Genomic DNA, 11,562 nt, shown 5'->3' on the forward strand with positions numbered 1-11,562 from the left:
GCACGCGTAAGGTGAGGAGGTTCTGCACTTGTTCGAGAGGGATGCGCGGGGAAGGGCATTTGACTTTATCGGTGCATATTCAAGACGGAAGCAGACGGATGAGGCCAGTAGTGTGATGCAGTCCGCAACTCACCACGGCTGCTGGTCTCTCGGTTAGTGTGATGTCGTCCAATGCCTCACGGCTCAGAAAATGCACCTGTGCGGCGGCTCTCAGGGCTGGCTACGAGCCAACAAGCCTTATGCGCCGGTGTGATGTTTGCTGAACATCTCATCCATGGGTGGCAGACATGGCTCAGACAATGGCTGTTGGTTCGTAAGTGAATTGTTGCTGGCGTCTCTCTTCTCTCCGTTCCCGAGGCGTGCATGTTGGCTACTTTTGCAACGGAATGTCTTGGGCGTTGGTCCCTTGAATGAGTAGAAAATGTGCCTGTAGTGAGAGCACTACCTGTTGAAAGCACTCTTCGGGGTTGGGGGTCCAACAATTGCATTCTCGAAACTGGATCGCGGAGTGGAGGGCGGTATGAGACGGGAGGGCGGTATGAGACGAGACACTGCTTCACGGGTGACGGGTAACGCGTTCGCGGGAATCTTTATTCGTACTGTGAGTCTGTAATAACTGTGCAGTGAGAGTGCGTGAGTGCTAATTAGGTAGACGCGATCAGCCCTTCAGATGGTCACCGTGTCCCCTTGGCGTGAGATCAGCGGGGCAGCAGGCAGGCGAAGCAGTTTAGAACTTTGGGTAGGCAACCGAACCTGCGCCGCGGTTGTAGCGTGCCAGAGTTGACGCGAGAATTGGACGAGTCTATCCGTACGAATAATGGCGTGAATGTCACTGGGGGACCTGGACCCGTGACCGTGACCGTGACTGGAGACTGTCAGAATGTGACTGGGGGGGAATGGGTTGCAGGGAAGGGAGGGGAACCAGGGCAAGCCGCCAGCCGCCAGCGGACCGAGGGGTTGGGTTTGGCATGGTCTTGAGTTCGGCCGGCGACGGTCATGACAAGGGGAACAATTCATGGTGACGAATGACGGGGGAAAAGAGTCTTGTTGTTGTTGGAATGGAGATTGATCATTGTATGGACGTCTTTTGCTGGCTGTCCTCGTCGCAGCGGCGGCAAATGGAGTTGAGAGTCGAGACAACGGAATTCCAGCCATTTTGCCGATGGCGTACAAACAAGGAACCTCAGAGACCTTGGAATAGAAAAAGACAAAGGCGGTAGCTGCATGGGTAAGCCTGAGTTAAGAAAGCAGACAAGCCATGGGCGCAGCAGCTGTCAAAAGTCAAGAGCAACATCAATTGTCAGAAGCGGCAATATCTCAAGTAGTGACTTCCAACAATGTGCTGCTCAACGACGGAGAGGACCACTCGTAGATGTGTGGATGGATGATAAACGATCTGTTGCGGCGCCGAGTACCTTGCACGCTTGAAACACCGGGTCGAATACCTCCAAAGCTATCAGGGGCAAAGGGGGCCCCGCTGGATGGAACCAGAAGGGGATCCACCAATGGCTGCAGTTACTCGCTCGTCATTGCAGACTCAGCACGCCTCAGACTCTCAGAGGAAGGCGCATAGCCTAGAGGCACACGAGGAAAGCGCAAGGAAGTCCGCCTGCCTGAGTTGCTGAGGTCGAACGAATCTGGAAAGAAAGCACGGGCCCCGGGATCCCACTTTCCCTAACTTCAACCTGGAGTGCACGTGTTGCTTCTCCACTTTGCCATCGTCGCAGGCAGGAGACGTGGACGTCCAAGATGTTAGAGTTTAGTGTTGGTAATCCAAATATTCAGGTCAATAGAATCCAGAAGAAACAAGCAAGCCAGAGAACATGAAGCAGCATCAAAGACACACCGCAACCCCTTTTCAGCGTTGGCTACTAGTGATTATACATGGACAAGGTCAGGCAAGTATGAAACCCTGGATGCTCGCTGTAGCCGCCCCCGAACCAACACACCGACCAAGTGGCCCAGTGACGCTCGTCGTCCTGAGAGAGTGGAGGCCACTAAAGGAGCCTGGAAGCAAGGAGCGACTGAGGCATGTATCTTTCCGGCCAAGTCTGTACTGCGATATACTTCTGGTCGGATGCGAGCAGCGAGCGGACCACAAACCACCTCTGAAAAAAAAACAAAGGAGTATGTTTTTTTTTCTTTTCCTTGCTGCCATTCCGAGATCTCATCTCATCTTGTCGCTTGAGCGTTGTCCACCAGCCTGATCCACTTTCCATGCTTGAGAGTCAAGACTCGAGATCCATACGAATCAATCGAGTCTGCAGTCGTCAAGTCGAGATTTCCAACATTCGACCCTTGTTCTGTTCGCCCGTCTACACAGCGTTATAGTCCTTCACCAAAGGTTGCGCTCAAGTCTCAAAGAAGAGGAGGGGGCGCTTCGATATTATCTACCTTGGTTATGACAAAGACGCAAACAAGCCCGGACCCAAGCCCGATCTAAACGAGAAAGTAAGAAAGGAGAGGACGTCTTTTCTCATGTCGCTTTCACTACTTACCTCACTGCCTTGTTGGAAGCCAACCTTATTCCCCGCAGCTTGGAAACCTTCCATACCCATTCTCACTCTTTGACACTCGACATTCTTCCATGCCCGGCAATTTTATCGTACAATGCAAAGATAGACCCTCTGTCATTCCTTCCTGTCACCAATTACCGCTCCCGAGGTACTTTGCGTTTCTAGATTCTCAGGTTCAGGGTAGGTAGCGACGGGAGTAATTATTCCTCGATATCCAACATTGCCTAGCTAACTGACCTACGTATCGGCCGCCGACAGTCGTCTCACCGCGTTATTGACCAACGCCTGCTTTTCGGCTTGCCTTGCATTGCTCCCGTCTTCCCTTCCACTGCGCACGGCATTGCTTTTGCGCTTCCGATCCGTTGCGGTGTGAGCCGCGGGCTTCTCCTGTGCCGTACAGTCACTCCTGCCTTACCTTACCTTACTCAAGGCCTCCTCAGGAACTTTGAGTAGGTACATTGCAATAGGTGCTTTGTCGACGGTTCTGTAAGTACCTGACGGGAGGTACCTTTCCTTCAGGGGTGCCCATCCACCCAGGCAGTAAAAACCTGGAACGCACCTCCCCGTACACTACTGTTTCTCCTTCGCTGTACGAATACCTACTCGGTACTGAGGTACCTTCCAAATCCATCGCCTCCAAACTGAGGAGGACCTCACCGCACCTACGAGTCGCTCTTTCCGCCGTCGCCCGCTACCGTACGTACCTACGTGCCTCCCTGAGGTACCACCTACCCTCCCCTCCCGCCTTGGGTGCTGCCACCAAAAAACTCCACCTCCACATCCACAGTACCCGCACCCGTAAGCCGTGCCTGCAACCTGCGACCTGCGACCGTAATCCCGCCCGCCACCTTCGAAATCCCCAACCCTCACTCACACCCGATTCCGATCCCAAACCTTACATTTCCTCTCCTCCTCGACACCTCCCCCCTCCTCCGATACAATCACGACAAAAACCCTCGTTCCTCATCGCGTCTCACTGTTGAGCCTTCGAAGCAGACCATACACTACGCGAGAGGCATAATGACGCCCTCGCCCGGTCCCCAGATCAACACCACAGAGGTGAGGCGGCCTCGCTCCAGTCAGACCGTCTCCTTCTCTGTCGACGAAGGCAACAATTCCATTCATGGATCCGACTCTACAAGCCTCCAGTTGGCCGTTTCCGAGTGCATAGAAACTACAACTACAACCACCACCACGACTACCAAACGCACCTTTCCTCCCGTCTACCTGCGCGAAGTTCGTCCTCTCCACGAACTCGACTCCAAGGAGTATCCTCTCGCCTCGAAGCCTCTACCCCCCGAACTCGCAAACTTCTCTTTCAGCGTTTCGGGCTCCTCTTCCGATGGCACAATCGACAATCCTTTCGTTGCCAAAACGGTATGGCCCTCACTCCTTCTTATCCAGTTTTTTTCCCCCCTCTGTTTTTTCTTTTCTTTTCTCGCCATCGCATTTACTGACATTGTCTTCCCCAGCAGCGCAAAGCACCGTTTGCAGCCGAAAGGCAGCCCGCAGGCCTACTCCAAGAGGACGAGTCGAGTCAAATGTCTAGACGCACATCCAAGTCGCCTTCGGATGCCAACCAAAGAAGATCTCGTCGCTCGAACCCCCGCGAAGCCTCGCCGTCCTACGACGCGTCGCCAGTCCTGCCTTCGAGACCCTCTAGGAATCCCAGGCCGACTGGACTCTCCATACCTGAGGATGCCTCGCAACGCCTCCGACGTCAACTTACGAGAGGCAGACCATCCGGCTATTTGGCTACTCCAGACACATCCGAAGTCGCTGGTTCAAGCTCAGACCGTGTGACGCGACCCCGATCCCTTCACCTTCACCGCTCGAGTAATACTCCTCCAGACTCAGGGCCGAGTCAAACAAATCTGCAGGAAGCGGCCAGCCCCATCGGAAGCGATGCACTCACCGTCTTCAGCAGCAACGTCGCCACCCCTCCTATTACCGACGCCGACCCCGAGCCATTTGTTGATACCGATGAGTCGCTCCAACAGTCTCTTCGGGCCGTCGGCCACAGACCCTCAATCGACGCCGTGGCTGCACAGGATGCGAGCCTACCTAGTCCGAGACTTTCGCCTACCTTAGCAGCCGCTCAACTGAACTCGAGAGAATCCGATGACGAAGACGAAGAGTCACCCCAGAGCAGCGTTGTCGCCAGACGAAATGTCAGCTTCCGTGAGCAGGCTTGGTTGAATGAATCACAGACCACCGAGGAGGGTGGCTACGTCTCCGACATGTCCATTGCCGTGGATGATGGCTCCTTCCAAGCTGACGACCTCGACGCCCATACCGCCATGCTTGACACTCGCAACATGATGGAGAGATTCGACGCCATGCCCAATGAGATGAAGAGCTTTTTGATGTACAATCTCCTTCGCCGATGCCCGAGAAAAACCCTTCGTCTCGTCGCCGATGTTGTCACCCCCGCATTGAAGTGCGACTTTTTCAAACAACTTCCTCTCGAACTGAGCTTCCACGTGTTGTCGTTTCTCGATCACCGAGACTTGTGCCGAGCTGCGCAGGTCTCTAAACATTGGCGGAACATTGTGGACACGAACGAAACTGGATGGAAGGAGTTGTTCGATCGCGATGGCTTCACATTGCCTCCCGGTGAACTTGACAAAGCCATTATCCAGGGCTGGGGCTGGCAAGATCCTGTTGGAGTCACCGGGGCTGAGGTTGACTTGCGACCTCTCAGCCGACTGGACTCGGCTGACAACGAACTCACCAAATCCGTTGTCAAGGCTGATTCAACGAGCAGGCTTCGCAGTTCCAAGCGTAAGAGGGCCCTCAACTTATCCAGTGCCGATAGGTCGAAGCGGAGAGCTAGCGGCCAGGATGTGGCCCGGCTGGATGCGATACAGTCTGAGGTGAAGCAACACAAGTCCGAGGGACCGCTTTCGGCGGCTAATGCGGCCGCCGCTGCTGTGCCCAACCCCAAGACTAGCATCCCAGGACTCCAAAAGTTGCATCTCTTCAAATCTCTTTACCGCCGTCACTACATGATCCGGCAAAGCTGGACGAGCGGCAAGGTCAAGCCTGGGCACGTCGCCTTTGCTGCCCACCCCCGCCATGTCATTACATGCTTGCAGTTCGACGAAGACAAAATCATCACCGGTAGTGACGATACCCTGATCCATGTCTACGATACGAACACTGGAAAGCTGCGAAAGAAGCTGGAAGGCCACGAAGGCGGTGTATGGGCCTTGCAATATGAAGGCAACATGCTCGTCTCTGGGTCTACCGATCGATCTGTCCGGGTTTGGGATATAGAGAAGGGTCTTTGCACGCAGGTTTTCTATGGACACACTAGTACCGTTCGATGCCTGCAGATCCTGATGCCCACCGAGAACGGTAGGGGACACGACGGAAAGCCCATTATGATGCCGCCCAAGCCGCTCATTATCACGGGATCCCGTGACAGTCAGCTCCGCGTCTGGCGCCTGCCTGAGGTCGGCTCTCGCAGATATATCCAGACGGGCCCTCCGGCCAACGATGCTGACTGTCCCTACTTCATCCGAACGCTCTCCGGGCACACACATTCTGTTCGTGCCATTTCTGCACACGGCGACACGCTCGTCAGTGGGAGCTACGATAGCACCGTTCGCGTCTGGCGGATCAGTACTGGCGAGTCTCTGCACGTTCTGCATGGCCACTCTCAGAAGGTATACAGTGTTGTTCTTGACCACGAACGCAACCGTTGTATCTCTGGATCCATGGACTCACTGGTTAAAATTTGGGATCTGAACACTGGGGCATGTCTGCACACCTTGGAAGGCCACAGCTTGCTCGTCGGATTGCTCGATTTGCGCGACGAAAGGCTTGTATCGGCAGCTGCCGACAGCACCCTTCGCATCTGGGACCCAGAGAATGGCAAATGTAAGAATGTACTCACAGCCCATACGGGCGCGATTACATGTTTCCAACATGATGGCCGGAAGGTCATCTCTGGAAGCGAGAAGACGGTCAAGATGTGGGATATTCGCACTGGCGAGTGTGTCCAAGATCTTTTGACCGACTTGAGCGGCGTTTGGCAGGTCAAGTTCGACCAGAGGCGTTGCGTCGTCGCTGTTCAGCGAGACAGCTTGACCTATGTCGAGGTGAGTTTGTCCCACTAAAGTATTAACAAAAACTTAGCTAACCAGCCTGTGCCAGATTCTCGATTTCGGTGCAGTCCGTGATGGCAAACCCCTCTCCGAGCTTGGCGAACGCAAGCTCCTCAACGAGCCAGAAGTCCGCGCTCTTCTGGCCGAAGACTTATAATGACGAAGGAATATCAAGACAGGACAAAATGGAGTTTTCACGAACAAGCATATTACGATGGGCAAAACAGCATCCACCAAGGGGAAACCACATGATGGCCTAATGACATTGGTAGGGCGGGTATGGATGGCATTCTTCTATCCTCATGTTCTAGGCGTTTTTTACGGTCACAGGCCGGGCTTGAAAAGAAAAAGGTGGGCGTTTGCATGATTATCAGGCCGCGCAGAGCGCAAATACCAATTCACTGTATGGGATGATGTAGATATCAGGCGGCAGCCGCACGAAACGAAACGGTTCATGGTATATCAATTATCATGGTGGTTTGTGTCTTTCTCACGCTATAGACAGTTTGCGTTGTGACTATGGGCTCAATCAAAAATTGTATTTGACTTACAAAGCCATATGGCAAGGACCCTTTGGCTTATGCCGTGGCCCCCTGTTTGCCATGCAGAAGAAATATCCCCTTTTCCTTCCGCACTTCGCCCATTACAAAGACTAAAGACATTCGTTACTGTCATTTCATGTGAATTACATTGGGGGGGAAAGGCATCATGATAGTGATTGATAACAAACGCCAAAGTAAAGAATACGCTCATAATAAACCTTGGATATCCAAATACTGAGAAATATATTAAGTCCGATCTATGGTTGACCACTCAACCTAGACCATCTCCGATTAAATGGCCCCCTTTGAAAGGGACTCCCCAACCTCGATGGTGTCCTTCCCGAGTCGTCACGCTGCTCCCGCTCCCTCTGCGGTTGCTTGACGTCGCCTTCCAGCCCGAACCCATAGGTCTCGGCGCCTCCCGCGTGCGGATCCTTGGGGACGAGGCCGTAGCCGACCTTGGCGCCGGCAACGGGGCGATGATCGCTGTTGGGCGTCGTCGCCCAGGGGAGTTTCTCGAGGCCCGGGCCGCGAGTCGCCGCGACGATGCTGCTGAAGCGCGTGTTGCGGACGAGGCCCTCCTCGCGGACGGCGGCGAGACCAAACGCCACGCCGACGATGGCGAGGAGAATGGCGACGGAGTAGACGGCCCAGAGGTCGCGGGCGTGGTACTTGTAGCGGAGGTCGGTCCGCTCGCGGGTGCAGGGGTAGGTGTGGTTGTCACCGAGGCGGGTGCCCGTCTTCTCGCTCGTGTCGTTGGCCCATACGACGGCCAGGAGGCGGGGCTGGGAGAACATGGAGATGAGGATGTCTTCGTAGAGGCTCTGTACCTGGAACATGAAGTCCTTGACGACGAGGTAGTTGTGCTGGTCGAGGATGCGGGTTTGCAAGACTTTGGTGTTGGCATCTGTGTTGGGCTGGAAGATTGTCCCGTTGATGAATTGGCGGAACTGGTATCCAATGGAGTGGTATGCCATTGTTCTGCGGTAACGAGCCACGTCCTGTGGAAAGACGTAGTTTGATTCCGGGGTGCCTGTGGTGTTATCCGCTGTTCCGTCTTGGGCGTCGACGCCGGGGAGGTAGCGAGTGTCGACGATACGGTCGAAGAAGGTTCGCTTCCGAACAGTGGTCTTTTGGGCGAGGCCGGTGTAGTTGAAGTCAACCTCGTACTCCGTCTCACGGTGTTCGCAGCCAAACACCTTTGGAGTGTAGGCCGTTTGCCATGCGGGTAAGGTAGGGTCCATCGGCTGGGGATCTGACGGTTCGTCAACCTCGGCGATGCCGAACCAGAGCACCGGTTCCACTCGGAGCGCGCCGAGGTTTTGTGGGTAGGGAGGCGGCATATTAGGGACGCCTGCAGGGCCAGTATCATTCATCTGAGGGTTCTGGTACTCGCCTGCGGTGGCATGGGCAATATACGTATGATTGCCCACCGGGGCAAGCATGCTCATGTTGAAGGGAACCTCGGCGCCGTTGAGCTTCTTCGGGGTCGACCCGACGCCACTGGCAAGCTCTTCGCACTTGTACCCGGGACCTTTGAACTGGATAGTGAATGAGCAGTTCCAGCCCATACCACAAACATCAAGGCTGGCATTCGTTCGCGCGAGTGGTTTCTTGCCCAGGATCGCCGAGGTGGATATCTCCTCGAATTGCCAACTTGTTCCGATCCAATAGTCAAAGAAGTGCTCGTCGGACTGATTGAAGCTAGTCGTATTCCATAGAGAGGAGGAAAGCTCAAAGAGATTGTTAATCTTCGTCCCTGTGCGAAAGTCGTTGGTTTCTTCCTGCCCAAAGTTGAGAGTGCGGACGGACGGGCACGTCGTGGTCTCACGCGTCGTGGCAGGTTGAGCAGTTAGAGTGTCCGAGGTGAGAACTACGACGAGAGGGGTGCACCACACATAGATGGCCAAGATCATGGCGATCCTAGCTTGGCGAAAGACCTCAATGTTGAAGATGGCAGTCATGTCCTCGGCGGCGGCAAAGAGCGAATCCACAGCAGCGAGGGTAAGCATCTTTCGACGGACTGTCATCCATACCCTCTGTCGAAAGGCCAGAATGACAGCTGATCCCAGACTAGCTTTGCTGAGAAAGGACAAGGCGGCGCCGTAACGAAGCATGCGAATCTGTCCGTTGGCCTCTGTTCCGTCGAGCCCGGCGTAGAAGAAATGGTGACCGAGAGCAAATGCAATCCCAGCGAAGAGGAAGAAGTACATATTCCATGACGGGTGCCAGTACTTGTTGAAAAGCTGGATTTGCTCGGGGGATAGTACATCGACTGTGGTCGATTAGGCGGAGGGCCATGCCATGGCGGTGAGAGTAGACCAGTTGCCGAGGACTGAGAATCAACGCGAGTGCCCATGTGTCGTTTGGGTGGAAGGCCTCCAGTCGAAAGGCCCCCCGTGTACGGTGTACTCAGGCTGGAGTAGGAGGCGGAATAGTTTGAGTACTCGTGAGAGTCCATTTGCAATGGCGCCGGCCTCGGTCGCTGCGAAAACGCATTGTTTCCGCTAGCCGGTGCTGGGAAGTATGCCGCGGCGCCGGCCGCTCGTTCGGAAAAGGACGGCTGTGGTGATTTGGCGGAGGGCGTCGGCGGGCTTCTTCCGAAAGGCCCGTACGGGCTGCCGATGGGTGCCGGTGTTGTCGGTGTCTGTGGTCCGTTGATCGGCTTTCGAGCAAATTGGCGATTGGGATGCCACTCAGCCGACGGCGTCATTTGGATGTCGCCTTCGTCTTGAATAGCACTTTGTCGCAGGCCCAGACTCTCGCTGTCGGGTTTGCCGTCCATTATGGCTGGTCAATCAGGTGGAGGAGGCTTACGGGTAAAAGAAAATGTTGATGGTGGCTTGAGGGGATTCGGCGACCAGAAAGCGGCGTCAATCGGCGTTGGACAGGGCCGTGGCTATCGAATGGTCGTTTCAAGCACATTTGGCGGTTCAATATCGCCAGCGAGGTCAATTTACGGGATCGTAGGAGTCGAACAATCTTAATCTTGGCAGCTTTGTTATGTTGACGACTGAGTTATGTGGGTTGTCATTCAAAGTGCTTTGGGCGATTAACATCCAACGAGGGAGGGCACAGCTGCTGAAGAACAAACCCTCCAGGAAACAAATAAAGCGGAGAGGGGAGTAAGAATTGAGGGAAAGCAACAAAGGAAAGACAGCTGATAAGACAGCTCGCATGTTGTCTCGTAAGGCTTGGGGAAACACAGCTACCAACACTTGCCGGAGGTGATGGGTGCATGTGGCTCCTCCCGCCCTCCATCTCCGGACGTACGAATAACGAACAAGGGAAGGGTGATGCGACCTGCGTCGAGCTGCGCTTGAGTTTACGAATACCTTGCCTGGTCGCTACTTCGGGGTTGGCCACTGCAGCCAAGTTGGCTCAGCTCGAGGTGATGGCGCAGAACTGGCGTCTCCGACCAACATTGGGGGTTACGGCTGTGCGCCATTGGCGATGGTTGCATATGGCGGCCGGGATATGGCTCGAGAGAAACCCGGGAGCCTTGTCGGTCCATTCTGACAGGTGGGCCCGGCCATATGCTGCTGCCTTTGATCGCAATCGCAGTCAAGAAGGGCTCTGTTTGATGAGGTGGGATGAGGTGCTCCATCATCATCCAGACGCAGCTGGGCTTGCATTTTCCCTTCTCTTCGGGAGGATTCAAAGAGTTTTGCATAGTGACACCGCCTCGTGGGGCCGAAGAGGATGAGAGTGAGATGAGAGATGGGACGTCAGTTGTGGTAGCTCCAACGCACACTGCAGGGTTGATGATGAGGTGAGATGACGGAAATTGAGATGTGGGTGGAGGAGAACGAGCAGGCAGTTGGAAGTTTGGGGGCTGTGACTGAGTCTGCGTCGTTTCCCACACCAACAGACACCGGCTTCTCGAAGGATGCCTCCCAACGGAGAGTAAAGCATCAAGCGATGAGACAGATTTTTGTTGTCCAGGGCTAAGAACTCTAGGCGTTGCGAGAAAACCGCTTAGTTCCAAAGGGCTGATCATGAAGCAAAGTAACTTCCAACTTTCTTGCATCTGGACAGTCCCAAGGATGCTGTTCTTGGGATGCTTGGGATAGGCTATAGCCGGGTGCTGCATGAGAAGAAGCAAAGGCCCGTCCGCTACCGGGGTTGGATGAAGAACGACTCGGGAAACTGGAGCAAGAGCAAGCAACGGCTGTACGATTTCAGAAGCCCGAGAATTGTGCGCTGTGACAGTGATGGCCAAGTGAAGGCACTTGGCCTGGGGTTGACAACATAAAGCTGACATGCATCGCCAATGTGCCATCTCGTACCCGGAATAGGCCGTTGTCTTTTTTGCCTTTTCTAGTCTTCCCGCAAGTCGATTGCCGCTACTCGCTGGTAAGCCTCGCGCCGTTCAGCTGACGAGTAAACTTG

General features: G+C 54.6%; 3 protein-coding genes across 3 annotated transcripts; 1 reads left to right on the forward strand and 2 right to left on the reverse strand.

The window, feature by feature from the left end:
• Positions 1-3,536: 3,536 nt before the first annotated feature.
• On the forward strand, positions 3,537-6,785 carry BDP55DRAFT_552918 (WD domain-containing protein; the record flags this gene model as incomplete). Its single annotated transcript, XM_060569251.1, has 3 exons — positions 3,537-3,893; positions 3,989-6,622; positions 6,678-6,785. 3 exons carry the CDS (start codon positions 3,537-3,539, stop codon positions 6,783-6,785), a joined length of 3,099 nt encoding a protein of 1,032 aa, XP_060429337.1.
• A 642-nt stretch (positions 6,786-7,427) lies between these two features.
• BDP55DRAFT_552998 (uncharacterized protein) lies at positions 7,428-9,404 on the reverse strand (the record flags this gene model as incomplete). The annotated part of the gene is made up of 1 exon (XM_060569258.1): positions 7,428-9,404. A coding segment is annotated over one exon (1,977 nt), but the record flags the coding sequence as incomplete, so codon positions are not given.
• Positions 9,405-10,495: 1,091 nt separating this feature from the next.
• BDP55DRAFT_632497 (uncharacterized protein) lies at positions 10,496-11,452 on the reverse strand (the record flags this gene model as incomplete). The annotated part of the gene is made up of 1 exon (XM_060572433.1): positions 10,496-11,452. The coding sequence occupies one exon, from the start codon at positions 11,450-11,452 to the stop codon at positions 10,496-10,498; it is 957 nt and encodes a 318-aa protein (XP_060429339.1).
• Between the last annotated feature and the right edge of the window lie 110 nt (positions 11,453-11,562).

This window comes from Colletotrichum godetiae, assembly GCF_030913485.1.
Source record: "Colletotrichum godetiae strain CBS 193.32 chromosome Unknown BDP55scaffold_22, whole genome shotgun sequence".
NCBI classification, from domain to species: domain Eukaryota; kingdom Fungi; phylum Ascomycota; class Sordariomycetes; order Glomerellales; family Glomerellaceae; genus Colletotrichum; species Colletotrichum godetiae.